Source organism: Bombyx mori, chromosome 3 (assembly GCF_030269925.1).
Source record: "Bombyx mori chromosome 3, ASM3026992v2".
NCBI lineage: Eukaryota > Metazoa > Arthropoda > Insecta > Lepidoptera > Bombycidae > Bombyx > Bombyx mori.
Genome location: NC_085109.1, coordinates 10028623 through 10050588, shown reverse-complemented (window position 1 = coordinate 10050588; position 21966 = coordinate 10028623). Strand labels below are relative to the sequence as shown.

Below are 21966 nucleotides of genomic sequence, written 5' to 3'. Positions count from 1 at the left end.
GGGTATTCAAGGTATGAGGTATCATCCGGAGCAGATATCTGCGTCTCCGTTAAAAAAAGCAGGGCAGGCTGCGCCGTCTCAAGGTGGTGGTGTACGGCGTCAAGGTTGCTATGTAGGCCCCTGACATTGCTGAAATCCACATTAAATGTGGAATGGGGGACCGCCTGTGAAACCCTTTTCTTTTTTTTTGTCGTCTTCATGATGTTTAAGTTTTCGGAGAGTAGGATTAGGAGAGGTAGGATGTTGGAGGTGAGATCGAGGCAACACCTGAATGAAGCGCGGAACATAGTACGTGCTCGACCACGGGTTGCGTGAGAGACTGACGCAGGGCATGGAAGGGCCCCCAGTCCACTCTGCGTGCGATCGCCGGGATCCACTCCGGTCTCCGACTCCGGCACGACGACCGCACGGCAGGATTTTACACCGGTTGGCGGGACAGCTTCCCGGGGCGGAGTTTAGTAGAGACACCCGGGTTCAGGTCCCCTACTGACAATGGCGGATCCAGGGGGAGGGTCATGGGGGTCATGACCACCCCCTGAGCTAGGTCCAGGACTTAGGTGGACCACTAATTGAATATAATGATTTTATTTATATATTTTGTCACCATACAGATTTTATGTAACTACAATCCTTCAATATTTAATTAATTTAATATAATATAATAACTTTGTATAATGGCAAACGTTTGGGAACGAACGCATCTAAATTTGACTATGTGACCCCCTCCTGGCGCCAAAGCTGGATCCGCCCTTGCCTACTGACCGGCGGGCGGCAGCGGGTACCGTTTCACTGGGTCTCCCTATACCCCCGTCAAACAATCACGCCCCGTGAGTTCGCACGCACGTCTGCTCCGCAAGTTCCAGGCGTCACCAAGACTCAACCCCAACAAGGAAGGGGAAAGGGAAGGGATAGAACTGGCTCTCCAACCCACACGCCGGAACACAGCTAGGCTATTTGGCGGCGGACTCTAGTTGGAGGGTGGTCGCCAGCCAGTCGGACTAGGTCCTACCACCGGTTATGTTTTCGGCTCCCGTTTAGCACCACCCAGGGGTCACTTGTAGGGAATCGCGGGTTAAACCTACGGAAGCGGGAAGCACCAACCCCCGAATTTCTGCAGGATAGTCTTTGGAACACCATGGTATGTGAGGAATGTAGATCTTCACGACGAGCTTCAATTAGAACTGATACGTAAGTATTTAAAGAAAGCGTCAGAACGCTTCTTTGAACAAGCAGCACCCCACGATAACCTTCTTATCGTGGCCGTTTCTAACTACATATCCGACCATTATCAGAAGGTCGTGATTCCGATCCGGTGATAGATTCAGCGAAGCACTGCTCTTGTTAGGGCCAGTGTTAGCCTCACCTAGCGGTCCGTAAGTAGTAGTCTGTAAGTGGAATAGTCCCTTAGGCTACCAGCGATTAAGATTTGAGAGTAGTAAGATTAGCGAGTAGGATAAAAACACAAATAAGCTTCAAGCTAAAATAAGTGGCGGTAACACCCAAGTCACATCTAAATATAATCTAATATATAAAATTCTCGTGTCACAGTTTTCGTTGCCATACTCCTCCGAAACGGCTTGACCGATTTTGATGAAATTTTTTGTGCTTATCCGGTATCTATGAGAATCGGCCAACATCTATTTTTCATCCCCCTAAATGTTAGGGGTAGTCCACCCCTAAATTTTATTTGTTATTTATTAGGCAAAAATTTTTGTTTTTATTTTTTTATGATACAACATACAAAAATACATACAACCCTAAATTTTCACCCCTCTACGATCAACCCTTATTTTTTATTTGCTAATTAAAAACTTTAAAATTTTTTGCGAGAATTTTGTTTTTATTTTGTCATGACGTACAATAAAAAAATAATATTACTCTGAAATTTTCACCCCTCTACGATCAACCCCTATTTTTTATTTTTTTATTATAAACTTTAATCTTTTTGGCATGATTTTCATTTTTATTTTGTCATAAATTAAAATAAAAAATCTGATGTTACTCTCAATTTTTCATCCCTCTATGATCAACCCCAATTTTTTTTTTGTTAATTATAAACTTTAATTTTTTTGGCAAGATTTTTATTTTATATGTCATGACTTAAAATAAAAAAAAATCATATTACTCTCAATTTTCACTCTTATACGATCAACCCCTATTTTTCCATCCCGATTAATATATTTTTTATTCTATGCACAGATCCGCAATAAGGTTGCAAGATGGCAATCAAATATTATAATTGTAGTACGATAAATTCTTATTCAGAGTTTATCATTTCAAGTTCCTTTAATTATGATTTTTTTTAAATTGAATTTGATCTCCCGCCCTCGCCGGTCGACTACTGATCAACTATCAATCGATCAGCTATCCCCGCCAGATGTCACCACTCATCCAGCAAAGATCACGTAGTAGGGGTGAGGACGAAGCCGGTCTCCTGTCTTACTTACTCACTATACATCATAGATTATACACTTAATATATTTGAGAGCTATACAATACTATACATTTTTCAGCCATGTTTCTTTGGTTTTATTTGGGTATCAATAGTATGTTCAGTAGGTCTGATAATCGGCTACTATCTATTTTTCATACCCCTAAGTGAAAAGGGTTATCCACCCCAAACATATATTTTTTATTTTAACTTTTTGGATATATTTTTTTTGTTTATAATGAGGTATTATGTGGTTAAATGAGGTTTTTTTTTTCTACAGTAGAATTTCCCTAGAAATCTTATTTAAGGCAACACAACGTTTGCCGGGTCAGCTAGTAATATATAACTTGATATTCAGAAACATAATTTAAAAAAACATAAGGTATGTATTTCATAAAATAAATTTACAGATGTAAATCTCACGACAAGCTTTTAAATCATATAAAATGTATAATTTAATTAGGTAGCTGATTTAATTTCGAATTATGATGTTTCATTATAGTAAACTTAATAACAAATCAAAAATGTAGGTTTTATTTATGAATTTATTTTCGGTAAGTTTGGAATTTGGTAAACTACATTTTTTGTTTTTCTCTGATTGATTTATTTGGGCTAATTAAAGTTTTTTGTTAATAACGCGAGGACAATGCGGGGTAATATTAATACATAGACAAACATTGTGACTGACTCATCACAGATACAAATGATAGATTATTTATTACTTTGTAGTAAATTCTACATAGATGCGAACAACAATAGTTAATAAACACATTACCGTGATTACTCATTTTGTGCCCGAACTAATGGTCTACATAAGATTAACTCGTACTAAATTAGTAGCATTAGGTCATTAATGATAATTCGTGAATGTCATTCGCGATCATTCCGCACGCAGTCACGACTTAATGACGTCATTATGTTATCCGTAAACCGCTGGAATTATCTGTGAGTGATCGCTTTGAGCTATTTAGATATTAATATCTGTAAGTGTGACTAGCAATAGCAAACATAATAGCGATTGATGACTATAGAGCAATTAACAATAGTTAAGATAGTCAAAGTATGAAAACATGAAAAAATACCTATTCTTTTAATACCACATACTGATGTCGAGAGTTTAACTTTTTATAAGTATCTTAAACCCATCTGATACAAAATCGAGACGCTAACACTAGTCGAGAATCAAACGCAGAACTCGTGATGCTAGTAGTTTTATCTGCATATTATTAATCTATCTCTATATATAAAAATGAATTGCTGTTCGTTAGTCTCGCTAAAACTCGAGAACGACTCGACCGATTTGGCTAATTTTGGTCTTGAACTATTTGTGGAAGTCCAGAGAAGGTTTAAAAGGTTTAGATAAAAATGAATTAAATAAAAATATTAATTTTATTTTTCCTTTTATGTGTCCCCCGTCGGACGGATTCCTTTTGTTTGTTTTAGGTTTATTTTATACAAAGGTTTAGGTCTTTTATTTATCAATTGAGGCACTACGAAGTCTGCTGGGTCAGTTAGTTATTAATATATATTAATACGTGAAGCAAAAACTTTGCACCCCTTTTTACGAAAATTGCGCGGACGGAGAATTATGAAATTTCCCACCCTTATAGAGAATGTAGAATGTTCATATTATTTTTGCATAAAAATTACATTAAATCAATAAAAAAAACATTACACACACTACTTACATGGTACTTTGACACACACACGCATGCATACTATTTGTTTATTGTCAAACTTCTCTTATTAGTTATAGTCTTGGCGAAATCTGTGATTATAGATGAATAATAGTCTTCGACAACAGAATCTTAATATATAAGCTTATAATTTCAATAAATTCAACCGGGGCACTACTAGTTATTAATTCATTTACATAATATTTCGATAGGTCACGTATGAAATGTCAAATCTGTGCACACGTGTCGACAAAAATACCTAATTTTTCTTGGTCACGTGTCAAAGCAATCACTGCGTCTTTATTTAATTGGGCACGTGACAACTATATTTTCTTAGTACACAATCAACTAGCCAGATTATAGTTGGAACGCAAAAATAAATGAAACAAAACCAAACGATTTTTCGATAAAACCGAAAAAGGTTAACGGCTCTTAATTGGCCATGGCGTTACACAACCATTTTTATTGCTCTAGAGCAGTGACTCTCACTTTTTTGGTCGCAATACACGTAAAGATTCAAAAATTGACGTCCCACAGAGAAAAATATAAGTTTGAAAGTTATTTATACAAGTATAAAGAATAAAAGGACTGTGTAAAATAGTTTAGGTTCATAATTTGTGACACACTTAGAATTTTCGATAAACAATGGTTCCAATGGACTTCCTCCCAGAAGGACCCTCAGATTTTTATAAATTGATATAATTTATGTTGTCAAGAATTAAGGTTGATGATATATTTCCATGTTCTCTGAATAAAATGTGTTTGTATTCGCGAAGATTTTATCTAATTTTAAAACGTGTCGTACAATTTTTAGTAGCCGAGAATTTAGAGAATCTACTGAAATACCTACCGTTGCTGTTCAATAACATAAATGTACTTATCAAAAGGTTTTTTTTTACAAGAAAAAAAGCCGTATCTGTCCAACATTTAATCCATAATAAACTACAAAACTTTATATCTAGCTTTGTTGACCATGTGATGGGCCGAGGTCTGGAGTTTGAGGAGCTCTTCCTTGATGAGCCGCGTTATCTCGGATTTGGCTTTGGCAACGGCCAGCTCCTGCGAGCTCTCTATGGCGAGGTACAGCTTGCGTTCGCCCTCGGGCGGCGCCTTGCCCGGCTGGACGTACGTGCCGCGGACCGTTATACCGGCCTCTGAGTACTCGCTGATTAGAGCTAGCGCCTCCTGTAACGAGATATTAAAATTAATTTCGTAAACACAATAGGAAAGAGGTCCACCGAAGAAGATATGAAAGAGGAGTGAGGGTTTAGATGACGGCTGATAGATATGGAGAATGAAAAAGAAAAATTCGCTAGCGAACCCCAACTAGTGAGATAAGATATAATAAAATTAAAAAAAACTCCGTGGATTCTACACTAACAAAATAGTATGTATATTTTTGCTTTTTTTCCTACCTATGCTGATGGTCTTGAGAGACTATTTCAGCGTAGCCTTAACTAGTAGGTGAGCTCACCGGGCTCAAACCTGACGACGTTGCTACCACTAACCCTAGCGGTGCTTCGTAGAATCTACCATCGGATCGGAAACGCGACCCCATGAGAAGATCCGGCGAGAAACTCAGTGGGCTATGTCTGTACGTTAATTCACCCGACGAACCCTTCGTCGCAAGCGACGGCGTCGACGAGAACGATGACAAGTCAGAATATTTTTGCTACTACTATATTCCCATAACGCATCTATGGCAATATCAACCATGTCTTCACCTATGGCCATAAATTTACTGATGGCATTGTGTTGCCAGTCAACGCATATTGGGCTTTACCTATTTCGACCATAAAACAATGAAGAATTGCAGTCTGATCTTTTTTTAACATTTCTTAGTCGATTATTGCGTGCTTTATTTTTAATCACCTAACCGAAACTAGGCTAGCTTTTTAGCCAGTCAAAAAAGTATCTAGGCTGCGTTATAGTTGAGTCCCCTCAGCACAATTAGAAGCACATATTTTGGGAGTACACAATAAACAGAAGCCACCACCACCGAGCGGATGAAATTTCTCGATAGACCGACGGTACGAATGTTATTTATTATTCGGAAATTTCTATAGAACAAGCAAACCTTTCTTGAAATTGTCGCTAGCGAGATGCAGTCATATGTCAAATAAATCTTTTGTTCATGATGGGTACCAACCACAACATTAAACTTATGTTAAATCAGAAAAAATAACAAAACTTTAAATAAGACATATACCCAACCAATATATTAAATAAAATAAACCTAAAATAGAATACAGTTTAAAACACCTAAACGTACAAACTTACCATAGATCTAAGAAACTAATGACAGTGCTTATGATAACATTTTTGTTTTTTTAATAATTTAACACAGAAAAATATCAATGCACCGATGAGAGCTAGTTTCAGGAGCATCTTGCGATACGAACAAAACCTTGGAATATACTGAGAATTAATGCGTTCACAATGCACTCGTCCTGATATTTTATAGCGCAGACTATCAAGTGCACGACCCGACGGTGACGAGATCAACAATCTTGGAAAAAAACAAAGTTCGTTGGACTGACGTATCGGTGTCCTTTGTTTGTGGGTCAAAGCTGAACTATTAACTCAAGACAATACCCTTTTATTTTTCTCGCCTGTAAAGAACGACCTGTTTGATTTTAAATGGTTACTGAAGTCTGTAGATTTAACACAGAAATGCTGACACAGGCCTTCAGACGAGAGATCGAAGTTTCAATGATATATGTAACAACTGTTTTATTCTACAAACCTAAGCCCACTGTTAGTTCTGCGACAAGCAGTAACTGTACTTTAGTTTAAAAAAAATCTTAAATTAATGTCAGTTCTATTGGTTTCGATGTCTGTTGGATGCAAGATATATTTTAAGCAAATTAAACTGTTTGAATGTTTAGTCCCGAGTACAGTCGTCAGTGGCCATTATGTAAATTATTTCGAAATTTCGTCGTTTTGTCATTCCTTCATTGTTGAGCATCACTCAGGACTCTTCTGCCTCGTGAAGAGCTTCGTACATCTATTTAGGTCTTCGTACATCTATTTAGATCTATATTACGCCGGTAAGTGTAGCGTCATCTATAGCCGAAACGAATATCAAAGGATCTAGTAACATCTAGAACGCTCGAGACGTACAACGCCATCTATTGTCAGATATCGGAAACACACATCAAAAATACTCGAGTTGTGAGGAATGTTCTCGATAATTCTAGGGATGTCGTATCGACCATAAAATCGTTGCAGAGATGGCACGAAGCAGTTAGTAATCGGATCTACTCGAAGCGAAACAGCGAACGGATCACCTGATGCGAAACGGAAGAAGTGAATTAAGAATTTTAAAGTGTTCTAGGCGATAAATACAGTTTTAATGCCGAACCCCAGCGCGTAACAATATTTTATGTAAATGCACTATTGTAGATGGACGCAGAGGCACTCCTCAGAACGTACGATACAAAGCAGTCAAAACACAAAATTCTCTACGGAATTAAACAAAAGCAGCGTATAATTCTGCTTTCCAATTCCAATAGTTTGAACCTTATGTTGTCAACAATAAAGTTGTATTCACCTTGCTAGTGACCCTCCACCTGGCCTGCTGCGGGAAGTCATTGATCTCCAGCTCGGTCTCGTACTTGCGGAACACCTCCTCGGTCGGTTCGTTTGTGTTGTCGTCTCGCGGCTGGTAGTTGAGTCGCGTGTTCAACTTCGCGGCCAGCTGTTCCGCCACTGTTTTAGCCTGTAATTACAAATATATTTTAACGACAACAATTACTACAATACAATGGAAATTCAACCGGAATGACTGAAAATTAAGCCATGATGCCACCCATGATCGAACATAGTGGAAGAACGTCACATGTGGTCGCGATCCTCAGTAGTGAGGGAACGATATAGAAGAGTACCGCCCCCTATTATGCCTGCAGCGCCGGCAACTTTGGGAAAGGCTGATTTAGATGAACGTTCTTGATGTTCAACAAAGAGATACAATATTACCGTGATGAGTGTCTGCGAAGGCGCGCCCTTGAGGATCGCCTCGGCGGCTTGTTGCGTGGCGCCCTTCTGGTCTGCGCCGAGTCCCTTGGCGAGGTTGATGCGGGACGCGAGCCGCCGCGCTAACTCCAGCTTTCCGTCCGTCGCGCTAGCAGCAGCCGCGGCGGGACCGGACACGGCCACGCCCGGCTGTATAAGAAATAACGACTTTATTACACAAGCTATAAGGTTCGATTCGCAACGTTTCGCCTCAACAACTAGTGATGGTACATATTGTTCACCTACTAAAGATATTATTCATACGTGAAGCAAAAATGTTGTACCCTTTTTTTTTTTAATTGGGCGGACGAAGGAGTGTGTGAAATTTCCCACACTTATAGAGAATATACAGGAGGAGTGCAGATTGTTAATAATTTTTTTAATTATGCATAAAAAATACAAACATCAAATCAATAAAAAAACATCACACATTTTAGTCGTCGTGGCCTAGAGGATAAGACGTCCGGTGCATTCATGTTGAAGCGATGCACCGGTGTTCGAATCTCAGGCAGGTACCAATTTTTCTAATGAAATACGTACTCAACATATGTTCACGATTGACTTCCACGGTGAAGGAATAACATCGTGTAATAAAAATGAAACCCGCAAAATTATAATTTGCGTAATTACTGGTGGTAGGACCTCTTGTGAGTCCGCGCGGGTGGGTACCACCACCCTGCCTATTTCTGCCGTGAAGCAGTAATGCGTTTCGGTTTGAAGGGCAGCGCAGCCGTTGTACTGTTAAAAGTGAGACCTCACAACTCATGTCTCAAGGTGGGTGGGCGGCATTTACATTGTAGATGTCTATGAGCACCGGTAACCAGCACACATGTCAAGACATCAGGTGGGCCGTGAACTCGTCCAACCATCGAAGCAATAAATAAATAAATGTATAGAAATTCAGAGGCATTTAAATTTGAGCTCACTTTAATTTCCTTGACAATCTTCTTGGCAGCGAGCATCGTCTCGATTTGTTGATCGAGATCTCCCTCCACGTCCTCGTCGTCGGAGTCCTGGAGGCCGAGAGCCGCCTTCTGGTACTTTTTCTTTTCCGAAGCAGCCTGGGCTTCAGATTCGTCAAACTTGAAACCTAAATTTTTACAATTAGATCGGTTGAAGCCTCATTTAGCGCATAGCTGCCGGAAAATATCCGAGATAAACCTGGATCCTATTAAGCAGTAATGCGTTTCGGTTTGAAGGCTGGGGCAGCCGTTGTAACTATACTGAGACCTTATTTATTTATTATTAACATAGAAGTAGAAACACAATCATAATTCGCATCAGTGCTTGAACTAGGTGATAAAACCTGTATCTCAAGAAGCAGTGCTCCTTGTACAACAGCTTTACTTCAAAATTACAAAAATAAACCACACCTTAGAACTCATATCTCAAGGTGGGTGGCGCATTTACGTCGTAGATGTCTATGGGCTCCAGTAACCACTTAACACCATGTGGGCTGTGAGCTCGTTCACCCATCTAAGCAATAAAAAAAGACATATGAGTCCGGATAAACAGTTATCTATTTGCCAATTTTTGCCGATAGTTGTCTATACAACAATCACAACAATCACCTTTCCCACTAAATCCGCCTCCCGTGTGCACCTTCTTCCCGTCCTTCTCCTGCGCCTCCTTGTACTTCTCCCACAGGTTCTTTAGTTCGGCGGGAGGACTGACTCCGGCCAGCTCGAAGGCCCTGAGCACGTCGCCCGCGTACCGACCCTGCTCCGGAGTGAGGAAGGTCCAGGCAAACCCTTTGTTGCCGGCGCGCCCGGTGCGTCCACATCTGATATCAAATGTCACTTTAGTTACAGTAGATTATTGGGGCGAATCGGGACGCTTTTCAATTCCAAGACAAAATTTCAGAGGTTTTTCTTAGCGTAATTAATACCAATAAAATTGAGATTAAAAACGGTTCCGGAGGTTTAAATTTTCATATACGATGCATCTATATATTAATGCGTGAAGCAAAAACTCTGTACCCCTTTTTACGAAAATTGTGCGGACGGAGGAGTATGAAATTTTCCACACTATAGAGAATATAGAGGAGTGCAGAATGCAATTTTTTTTTGATTGTGCCTAAAAAATACATTAAATTGAATTGATAATTACTTTCAAAAATACATTAAATGAATTAAAGAAACAACACAGACTAACATGTATTTGACACAAGCACACATACTCTTCGTATATTGCCAAAATTTTGTTATTGTCTAGTCTGTGGTCAAATTGAGAATAGATTAATATTATTTGTCTTTAATATTATTTTTCTATAATGTAGTCTTGGCGAAATCAGTGATTAACGGAAGTAAAATAATAGTCTTTGACAATAGAACCATAATAATGTTCAAACTTATGATTTCAATTAATTATAGTCGAAGTTCGACTACTGCGAGACCACTAGTATATATAAAAATAATAAAGTCAACTCACCTATGCACATAATCTTCATAGTGATTCGGGCAGTCGTAGTTGACCACCAGAACTAGTTGCTTGACGTCCAGCCCTCGGGCAGCAACGCTGGTCGCTACCAGCAACTTGACCTTGCCGTTCTTGAAGTCGACTATCGTCGAGTCCCTGTCGAATTGATCAATCCCTGTAACAGACCATCATTAATATATTTGTCATTAAACACACAAAAGAGAATGTTCGTTCGTCAGATACGTAAGCGTATTACAATTATTGTATTAGTCAGTCATGTTTTATATTTATCTCTGATAATAAACGCCGCGCGAGGGTCCTAAGTTATTTTCTTAATATTTTCTAAAGTGAATCACTAATCGTAATAATCTCTTCCAAATACATAAAACAAATGCATTTTTACCGCGGTCATTAGTCTTATAAAAACCAAGCTTAATTTGTTTGTAAAAAAAACACAAAGAAATTAAGTTTGTTGTTTTATTGTTTGTTATGTTATCGTGAAATTGTTTTATTTCGATACGCTTCCACAACTAATTACTACGGACTTTGGCTTTATGTATAATAATTCGCTGAATCGCCTCAGCCGGTAATTGTCACTGAAATCAAAAAGGTATCCTTTATCATATTTATCTAGCGATGGTTTCAACAGCAGTGAAATTACAAATAGTCTTATTACAATTAGGACGTTTCGCCTAATTATTCATATGAGCGTGGCGTATAAATACAATTGTGCGGAGACAGTGGAACCTGCAAAACAAAACAATAACGCCTCAGTACCATTCAGGTAAAGGTCTACCGAAATATCTTCGCTGGTATTTAGCTTCGAATTAATTTGGTAAATAAATATGACAAAACAATAGTTTGAAAATTGCGGACTAGTTTATTGATGATTACGTGCAAATAACTTTCATAAGACATTGAAGTCCCAAATCAAGTCTCTCCAGGTCCTCCGATCCCGATTCTGCAGGGTAGCTATCGGAGCACCGAGGTACGTAAGTAATGTCGACCTTCACGACGATCTAAATGTAGACCCTATACGTAAGTATCTTAAGGTAGCGTCAGAACGCTACTTCGAGAAAGCGGCGCGGCACGATAACCCTCTTATCATGGCCGCCGCTAATGACATATACGACCCAGGCGAAGCGGCAACGCAAAGCCGCAGCCGCCCGTAACATGTCTTGTCGGACCCCCCGGATCTGCTCTCGGCGCTTTTAGGGTCCGTTCACACAGACCAGATCGTATGTGTTTGGAATTGGCCGGAGCGGAGCCGCCAACTATTCCACATAGACCGGCTGGAAGAGATGAATGAATAAATGCGCGCACGCAATTGAAGCTGATCGGCTACGCGAGAGAAAGAGCGCGCAATCAGGCTCCTCTTATTATTTCACACGCAGCGCGTTCAAGCATTCTTAGTGACAAAAAAGTGCACATGCAAAAATAAACTTTACTACAATTACTCAAAACTCTGTTTCCATCGTAATAAAAATCGGCTCTCCTCTCAGAGCCGGTCTGTGTGAACGGACCCTTAGGCTCTGCAAGCATCGGTAGCGTCGAACTAACCCATAGACACAGCCTACTGAATTACACTCCTCTGAGTGGGTCGCAATTCGGATCCGGTGGTAGATTCTGCAAAGCACTACTCTTGCTAGGACTGGTGTTAGCAAACTCTCTCAGGTTGAGCCCGTGAGCTCACCTACCCGTCAGCGCGTTCTTGGGATAGCCATTTGGGCTACCAGCGAATAGTTAAGGAATAAAATTAAAAATTGAATTGAATCGAAAAACTGCTGTCTTGTGTATGTAGCTTCGTTTAGTACTTCACTCACCTCCGTGTAAGCTCATGCAAGAATACGAGGCCTTCATGAGGTCTTTTAACAGACTGTCGGCGTTCTCCTGTTTGTCCACAAAGACAATGATGCTTCCCATTTGACTGTAGAGTCCGAGGAGTTCCAGCAGTTTGAAGAATTTAGCTTCTTCCTCTAGTATAGCGACGTGCTGTTCCACATCCTTGCAGACCACACTTCTTCCACCAACCTTTTGCAATACTAATCAGTTAAGGCGTGTAGGAAAAAAATATTTTACGTCGGCCTTCATTTAATAAAGGAGATTTCAAAAAATTACATTATTTCACGAATAAATTAGATGAAGGAGTTATGTCTTACGGAAAAATCTTATTTTGTGTTCTCACAAGTAATTAGGGCAAGCCGTGATCTGGCAAAGTACCGCAGTCCAAAATTTCTTATACGAAACAGTCAAAGCTTTCCAATAAGAATGTTTTTATAACAGTCATACAATTGAGACCACGGACCTCACGTCTCAAGCGGACGAAACTCGCGTTGTGGTGCAGATCGTTTTGAAAATCGCTTCGCTGAAGGTAGATCGATTGTATTTTTTGAAATACAAAAATTAATACGGTTGATCGCATATCTAGTTTTAAATATAATACTAGTGTTTATCTATTCACGTTTTTCTACATATAGTAGTACCTGTATTTCGATTGGCTTCTGTAATATCCGACGAGCGAGAGCCTCCATCTGTCTCGGGAAAGTTGCGCTGAACATCACGGTCTGCCTGTCGGGTCTTATGTTGTCTATGATTTTCATTACCTACAACAAGGATGTATGTACATTATATATTAAGAACGAGTGTCTAATACAACAAAAAAAAACTTGCGACCGAACGCAGTGGCTCTCTTCTCTCTCTCTCTCTCTCTCTCTCTCTTAAATGGTCGTTTTTTTTGATAGTTCCGAGATATTTTTAATTTTAAGTGACATAATCTTCCAAGGCGCTATAAGGCTATCCCTAGCTAGGTAGGTGAGTTCACAGGCTCAATCTGAGAGAATTTGCTAAAACTAGCCCTAAAAACAGCAGTGCTTCGCAGAATCTACCATTGGATCGGAATCACAACCCATTGAGAAGATCCGGCGAGAAACTCAGTGGGCTGTGTCTGTGGGTTCGTTGGTCTTTTACTTTTTTTTTTGTTAACTACATATCAGTGTACTATACCTTTAAGGGAGAAATAAATAAATTATTATATTATGATTATTATATATTTGTTTGTATAACTGAATAGATCACACCTGTGGTTCGAATCCCATGTCAAACATTCTGTCGGCCTCGTCGAGCACGACGTACGTGACGCGGCGCAGGTTGGTGACGCGCCCAGAGTTGGCGGCCAACATGTCGATCATGCGTCCCGGGGTGCACACTATCATTTCGGCACCACGCTTCAGTTCAGCTATCTGAAATTTTCTTGTTCGAGTACTTACTGTGTTACTAGAATAACACAAAACTGCCAAATGTGCAAATTATAACTAGTCAGGTCATAAGTATTGTCACACAGTAAAAAAAATTCTTTTAGAATGCTGGTCACAAAAAAGTTTATTGAATTCGAATTTCGAATTGTTCATGAAAATAAAAATGTATACTTTTAGAATTTTACTCATTTTTAAATATGGAGTGGACGCTTAAAGAAGACCGTGTTGCAGTTATTGCGTTGCATCGTTGCGGTTACGCGCCAATTCAAATTTTTAACATACTGAAAAATTTGAATATAACCAAAATATTCGTTTTTCGTACCATCAAACGATACAATGAAGACTCTAGTGTAGATGACAGGTCATGAAGTGGTCGCCCTCGGTCTGTTAGGATTCCAGCAGCGATAAAAGCTGTGAAGGCGCGAATTCAAAGAAATCCCAAACGTAAGCAGAAACTGTTGGCCCTTCAGATGGGTTAAGCAGAACCACGGTGAAAAGGGTGTTAAATGAAGACTTAGGGCTTCGGGTATATCGAAGAAAAACAGGACATCGTTTGAATGCTCGTCTAATGGACCTGAGACTGAAGAGATGCCGCGTTTTGTTGAAGCGGTACGCGGGAAAAAAATATCGGGAAATTCTTTTTTCGCATGAAAAAATTTTTACCGTAGAAGAGAGCTACAACAAACAAAATGATAAGGTGTACGCACACAGTAATGAAGAAGCGAGCAACCGTATTTCGCGTGTCCAACGAGGTCATTTTCCATCCTCGCTCATGGTATGGTTGGGAGTTTCTTATTGGGGCTTAACAGAGGTACATTTTTGTGAGAAAGGTGTAAAAACGAATGCAGTTGTGTATCAAAATACAGTCCTGACGAACCTTGTGGAACCTGTTTCTCATACCATGTTCAATAACAGGCACTGGGTATACCAATAAGATTCGGCGCCAGCTCATAGAGCGAAGAGCACACAAGACTGGCTTGCGGCGCGTGAAATCGACATCATCCGGCACGAAGACTGGCCCTCCTCCAGTCCAGATTTGAATCCGTTAGATTACAAGATATGGCAACACTTGGAGGAAAAGGCGTGCTCAAAGCCTCACCCCAATTTGGAGTCACTCAAGACATCCTTGATTAAGGCAGCCGCCGATATTGACATGGACCTCGTTCGTGCTGCGATAGACGACTGGCCGCGCAGATTGAAGGCCTGTATTCAAAATCACGGAGGTCATTTTGAATAAACTTTAGTGTCATAAGAATCTATGTTTTGTTAAGTTCATTTTGGTATATGAATGGTTACATAATGAATAAACTTGTTTCAATTATTTTACATTAAACATGTGACAGAATTTATGACCTGACTAGGTATATAGGCAATGTTTTTTTTTATATGCATTTTTCAAAACATTGTTTCTTTACACTCATACAGTTTTTACGACTATTACGTATAGTCCCCGGCACGTAACTTGGCAAGAGTCGTTAGATGCGTACAAGTCGTTTTTTAGGTCTCTTTGGTTGTCAAGCGGGACGCGGGTAAAGACGTAGTACAGTTCCGAGCGCGCGATTGGTGCGTCAGTCGACCCTTCCCTCCCGCACCGCGTCTATGTTCCCTTCGCTCCGGGTTATACTTGCATCTACTAAAGTAGGTACCCTTTGTTTATATTGAGTTTTTGTTCAGAGTTGTTATTTTTGTTTTAAATTTAATTTTTGTTACGAGTGTTATTGTTTTAAATTTGTTGGCACTACCATGACCATATAGTCGATTTAGTCACTGAGCGTTTTATTATTTACGCCAGTGAGGACAGCGACTCTTCAAGCGCCGAGAGTTATGTCGATGATGAGGAGCCAACTCCTTCCACTAGCTCAGGTGCTACCATAGATTTAATGCAAGGGGTAGCACTATTAGAAAATAATAGTGATGACGGCGACACATAATTTTTAATATTAAGTTTTTTTTTTAAATATACTTCTTAGCTTTTAATTGTAGTTTATTTATAACACCTAATACACTTCACGAATTCCTCTCTTTTCTTTAAATTTCTTCTAAACATACATGCTTAAAAATAAATTATGACAAATAAAAAATAAAATTAAATTAAATTATATGCGGGCAATAAAAGTGACATTTTTTTTGTTGAAATGTGCACTATGCGCGACCTTACCCCCTCACTACGTCAAAACCTTGCCAACTTACGTGCTGCTTACTATAACATATCAGTAGATAAATGCTAAATATCTTTAAAAAAATTGGTGCAGTTATTCAACTGGTAGAAGACCTTCAGAAACATTCTATCTCGTTCTCTTGCATGTATAAACTGTATAGGCATATTTGTCTGGTTCTAGGGAGACGTTTCCTTTTCATCGAATTTCGAATCACAGCAACGCTAATGAAGTTTCCGAACAAAAAAAACAAAAACAAACCTGTTCCGATATCCCGGTGCCCCCATAAACGCAAACCACACGTAATCCGAGTGACTTTGCAAACTTCTTTATATCTTTGCCGATCTGCATGCAGAGTTCCCTTGTAGGAGTCATTATGAGGGCTATTGGTCCGTCTGTATCTTCTAACGCCGGTTGGTCCAACACGTGCCGGAACATTGGCAGGATGAACGCTAATGTTTTGCCTGAACCAGTCTTCGCAATTCCTATTAGATCTCTGAAAATAATAATTGACTGTAATATTTTTTCATTTTAGCTCAATATTATAGGCAACAATTTTTTTTGGAGGTGATTGGGAATGGAATTTACGTTTTCTGCCCCCAATCAAATTACACAATAATATTATATATTACGAATATGACGAAAATTATAGGAGCCTCATTAATACACTGAGAATCCCGTCGATTAATCAAAAAAAAATCTTAAATTGGATTACAATAATCGTCAGACAAGGATGTACAATTAATTCCTATCTTAACGAGATAACAAAAACAAAAAATCAACCCTTACCTTCCAGACATAATAGCAGGAATCGCTTGTGCTTGTATCGGGGTGGGCTTTTCAAAATTCAACTTCTTTAGAATGTCAAGTTCTTTTTTACTGATACCGCAATGCGCCCATGTCCTGATCGGTTTCGGACAGCCTTTTCCCTTGACACGAATACCTTCCAACTCAGTCCTGTACGTTTCTACTTCCTCTGGTGTCATTCTTGCTAGTTCATTCACCTTAAGGTAAAAATAATATATATTTCAAGAGAAACGAAGGAAACAGAAGTAGTCGTGATCTAATTGGTATTCGTACAAAGTGATGCTGCTATGATGTTGGTGTAGAAACTATGTCGGAGTCAAAACTAATTTTTTCTTATGTTAATACGTTCACAAACAACTTGCAGAATAATGATTTTACAAAGTATTACAATACGAACCTAGAAAGTTTTATGATTTTGTGTAATTGCTCGTGATAGAATTTAATTTTGGCTGACTTGCGTAGGTTTCGGATATAAAATTGCGTCTAAAACCTTTTTTAATGGAAAATGCTGTTGTGTCTGGTGTCTTACCACTTATCGAATTCTTCGCGAGTGCATCTATCAGTATCAAGATTATTACCGGTAGCAATAACACCAAAACTGTGAGGATTTGTCTAGGATATTTCAACATTATCATCACTGGATGGGTGCCATGATTCCCTTTCTGACAGTTGGAAGCCAACAAATGTATAACACTACTAAGAAAACAAATACCCTTGTGTGGTGAATATATTTACAGCAGGCTTACTTGGTGATGTAAGCAGAGAAATGTTACGCTACAACATATGTTATTACAAATACAAAAATATTACTTACTTCTGTGTAAAATGACTTCCTAAATTGCATGTAGTCTAAACTAGCATGGTCTACTTTGATCAAGTCTTTCCTCTGTTTGGAAGCAAGATTTGCAGCGGCATCTTTTATGTCTTCCGTTTCTTCTTCAGACGAATACTCCAAGCCATCTTGATTTTGTTCTATCAGTTCACCTGTGTAATAAGTGAATAAATTTATTTGATATTGTATAATGTTGGTTTAAATATTACAATATACAAATGTGAAAGGGGGTAATTTAAAACATATGCTACCCCAATGAAATATCGAAAATTTGTGTTACCGATAATAAGAGCGATCTTTAAGTAATTTTTAAAGAACAGACAGACTGCTCTGATGGTCTATAATGAGAGATTACCTAATTTGTACTTTACCTTTACTAAATTTAACTGTTGTTAAAGACATTAGAAAAATATGTTGAAATCTATGAAATAAATAAATAAATATTTACTAACAATCACGCCACGTTAACTAGTCCCGTGGTAAGTTCGTAAAGAACTTGTGTTACAGGTACCAGATAACGGAAATAAATGCAATATTTTTATTATACATAAAAATATATTTAATATACATCCATAACCCTGGAAAAGACATTTTTATATTTATCATACAAATATCCTCCCTTGGCGGGATTCGAACCCGCGACACCCTTGTGTAGTGACCATGTCACTTACCACTACACCAGACGGCCGTTACCGAAATAACATAAGACTATCAATACAGACTATATACAGACATTAATATTCATCAAATGATCGAAATTCGACTGTTTCAATAACATCTAACGGATTTAATATGTGACTTTTTTTTAGCTTTTATCAAGTATTTCCTAATTTTTTTATTGGTAACACTAAAAACCAAAATGAAAAGAAAATCGGGTGACTAACAAAGGCGAAAACAGTACTTATCGCCGGGCTATGTTTTATGACCCAAACTGCACCAACAAAATAATTCTACTATAACTGTTTTGTCCTCATCTATTTATATATATGGTTACTTACCCTTATTTTTCTGCTCAGTGACCTTTTTTTTGGCAGTGCCAGTAAGAATTACAATGCCAGTGCCACCTGTTGTTGGAACACTAATAATTCCTTTGGCTTGGTCCATTTGATTGACTTTACGCACTTCCTACAAAACAAAACGATTTTAGTTTCCAATTATTTTTCAAATGAACAGTAAAGAATTACACAGTATATTATTATATAGTATAAACAAGTACTCATTTTTTTTTTGCATTGCAACTGAAGGCATGACATACTAGGTGTTAAGTGGTTCCTATAGAGATCACAAAGTTAAGGTTTTGTTTTACCTATCTCTCTAACTGAAACATGCAACCTTGTGACAAAAATTGGGAGTATGCTGGAACACAATCTAATCATGAATGACAGCATATCTTATTTAAAAAAATATTACTAGTTTCATTTTTAATACACAATGCTATTCTTTCATCGGGGACATTATTCGTGAACATGTTATAACCGAATATGTCAAAAAATTGCCAGCGTGATTTAAACATCGACATCGTCACATTGGTTGATACAAGTACACCAGACATCGTATCTTTTTCGTCTTCCTGACGACTTCAATTTTTTCAAATAAAATAACTCTATTAACTTACTTGTTGCACTTCTTGCATGTACGCATCCAAAGGATCAATTTCATCTTCTTCTTCTTTCTTTTCTCCTATATTGTTTTTTTCTTTTCCTTCCGCATCTTCACCTGGCAAAGCTGTTAGATTATTTTAACATATGATGTGTTTCTTTTTACACAAAATATTGAGTAGAGGTATTCAGAAAAATCACTTTCTTCACACATTAATGCAAGATTATGAAAAAAAAAACGTTTAATTTTTAGCCAATAAGTTTTCCATGTGTGTGTGAATCTTAAATTTTGGTAAATGATGAATAGATTAGGTTTTGTTTTACTGACCTTCATCACCAGAGTCATCTTCAAGTGACCATTTCTTTGATGTCGGTATTTGTATATTAGTAACAATGCTTCCTTTTTGAACTTCTTTTTTAGCGGATTCGATTTCTTTACGTTTACGTTCAGCCCTCCATCTCTCTATGCGTTCACGACGTTTTTGCATTTCAGCTTCCAAGCGGTTTTGCTCTTCTTCCTACATAAATAATCAAATAAAATGAATAGTAAGTTTTGGCTTCTGCTGCTTATTACACCAGGCAATGAATTGCCATATGATATTAAGCTCTTGTGAAAGAACTACCTAAAGCCTCTAACACCACACCTCAGATGCTTGCCTGTCTCAACAAGGATACTAATCGTAGTATGTGTTAGTGGCTAAGTTTTATTGGGCCATCTAAGATCAAATGAGAATTATCACTTTACGACATTAGCAGCACTCCATTGACAAAGAGATTTCATTGCATGTATGTTTGTAGTTATTATGTATTTTTGATACGTAAATTCTAAATATTCAGTTAAAAGTTGAATGTTGATATAATATAATGCCAAACTGCTTCTGCATCATCTCAAACTCTTACCTAATCAGACTCTTTATAACATTTGCTAATTCATACAGTACAATACAGTACAAACATACAATTTACAGATATTTTATATTTTCTTATTTACGCTGTACCTATCTGTTGTATATGATTTCGATTTTTTGGGTCTCATTTATTTAGCAACAATGCATGACTCTCCTTATTACATAATACAATATACATTTATAAATATGTAGCCTTAAATTGTACATAAGCAAATGCAAAGTAGATGATGTGAAAGCATAAAAAAAAATCAAGTTTTTTACTTTAACTGTGAAGTTATGTATTAAAACCAATACATTGACAAATTTGCAGCTTTTATAGCCCAATAAATATTTCTTCACTAATCACTTCCAACACTATTATACCAGATTGCCACCTATGTTTCTCTGTTATTCAAAGCCCACTGGGTATCAGTCAAATTAAGTTTTTATCCAGATTGTATCTTAGAACTCAACAATTTTAATAAACATTTCAGCAGTTGTTTCAACTGTGTTATTGTGAAAATAAGCAACAACTTAACAAACAAACCTTGTCAACAGAGCCCGGGTTATATTCAGAAGAATCAGCTTTGCTACTCTTTTCCTTTGATTTTGATCTCTCCCTTTCCTTCTCCGGTGACTTCTTTCTCGATGATTTACTAGATCCATTTCTTTTATCATCTCTTTTATCACTGAATGAACTTAGATAAATTAGCAACACGCCTCAATTTAGCTTTAATAAAACATTTTAACAAAATGTATTATTTGAATAAATATAATTTTATAAACTGTACTAACGCTAACAAAAGAGTCTTGTGACTTAAATTAAAATATTTAACTTTTTATTTTGAGGTTATTAATTACTCAAAGTTTACCTTTTTCTGTCCCGATCTCGCTCACGACTACGATCTCTTTCCCTACTGCGATCCCGTTCTCGGCTTCGGTCTCGTTTAGAGTCACGATCTCTGCTACGACTGCGCTTCCTCTTTGAAGATTTCGAGCCCCGATCACGACTTCTTGATCTTGACCTCCTTCGTTTACGATCCGGTGTGTCAGAACGACTTCGAGATCTACGTCGATCCCTTTCCCTATCACGGTCTCTCCTAAAAGAAACAAAATTGTATTGTGAAAACTTTCGAACGCTAGCACATATTGAATAAGCTTCAAGAACGTTTACAGGTTAATGATTCAAGTAGTTCGTTTACAAACATCGACACTCACCCACTCCTAACCATTTTTTAAAGCAAATATAAAGAGATTTTTACACGTTTTATTTTTCTCATGCCTAAATCAACGGTGCCTTACTTAATACTAATAAAAGATTCTTGAAACAAAATGAGCTGTGAAATTTGGTTCGATTGCTATGAGATAAAAGTACGCATAACAAAATCACAAAGCGCTCGCTTGCATCCACGGATTCTACATTTGACAGTTGACTTTTTAATTTATTTATTTTTAGGGATTTTATGACCTGGTAACCAAGACCTTTAAGTCGTGTCTTCTTTTAATTTATATTTTTATTTTTATAAAAAATGATAATATAGAGTGGAATGAAATAAAGACAATTAATATGAGACTTTAATCAGCTGGGATGAAATTTAAATGAAAGAAGATGAGATGCTAAGGGATAAAATATAATTTCAGTAAAATGATGGTAATTTGCTGAGTTTTTTTCAGTGGACCTTCTGGAAGATCCCGAGATGTTATGTCCAGCGACTTCATTTCATTTACCCACATTTGTGCACTTTCACAGACATTAAACAGTTAATAAACCACCGTTATTATACATTTAAACCTGAAGAAACACTAAATAGACAAAATAAAACAAATCACACAACTTCACTCCTCGCGTTCCCGCCAAAAAAAACCTTGACTTTTTAATAGGTTGATAAAGAT

General features: G+C 37.9%; 1 protein-coding gene across 2 annotated transcripts; it reads right to left on the bottom strand.

Moving 5' to 3' along the window:
- Window positions 1–5020: 5020 nt before the first annotated feature.
- Window positions 5021–21517, bottom strand: LOC101742077 (probable ATP-dependent RNA helicase DDX46). Of its 2 annotated transcripts, none has more exons than XM_004931670.5 (18): window positions 21292–21517; window positions 20946–21173; window positions 20621–20762; window positions 19515–19704; window positions 19204–19313; window positions 18587–18713; window positions 17571–17740; window positions 16739–16953; window positions 16211–16445; window positions 13617–13778; window positions 13023–13142; window positions 12363–12570; window positions 10552–10714; window positions 9693–9904; window positions 9048–9211; window positions 8086–8271; window positions 7661–7828; window positions 5021–5292 (listed from the first exon to the last, which is right to left on the bottom strand). In XM_004931670.5, exons 1-18 carry the CDS (start codon window positions 21303–21305, stop codon window positions 5050–5052), a joined length of 3057 nt encoding a protein of 1018 aa, XP_004931727.1. In that variant the 5' UTR covers window positions 21306–21517; the 3' UTR covers window positions 5021–5049. The 2 variants fall into 2 exon arrangements, with proteins under 2 accessions (XP_004931727.1, XP_004931728.1); XM_004931671.5 differs by having other exon boundaries at window positions 19204–19304.
- Window positions 21518–21966: the final 449 nt, after the last annotated feature.

Excerpts from the sequence above, each read along its gene's own strand:
- LOC101742077 (XM_004931670.5), bottom strand. Across the intron at positions 16,446-16,738 it reads CCTGCTATTATGTCTGGAAG|AGATCTAATAGGAATTGCGA; the intron begins GTAAGGGTTGAT and ends TATTATTTTCAG. Across the intron at positions 9,905-10,551 it reads TATGAAGATTATGTGCATAG|ATGTGGACGCACCGGGCGCG; the intron begins GTGAGTTGACTT and ends ATTTGATATCAG.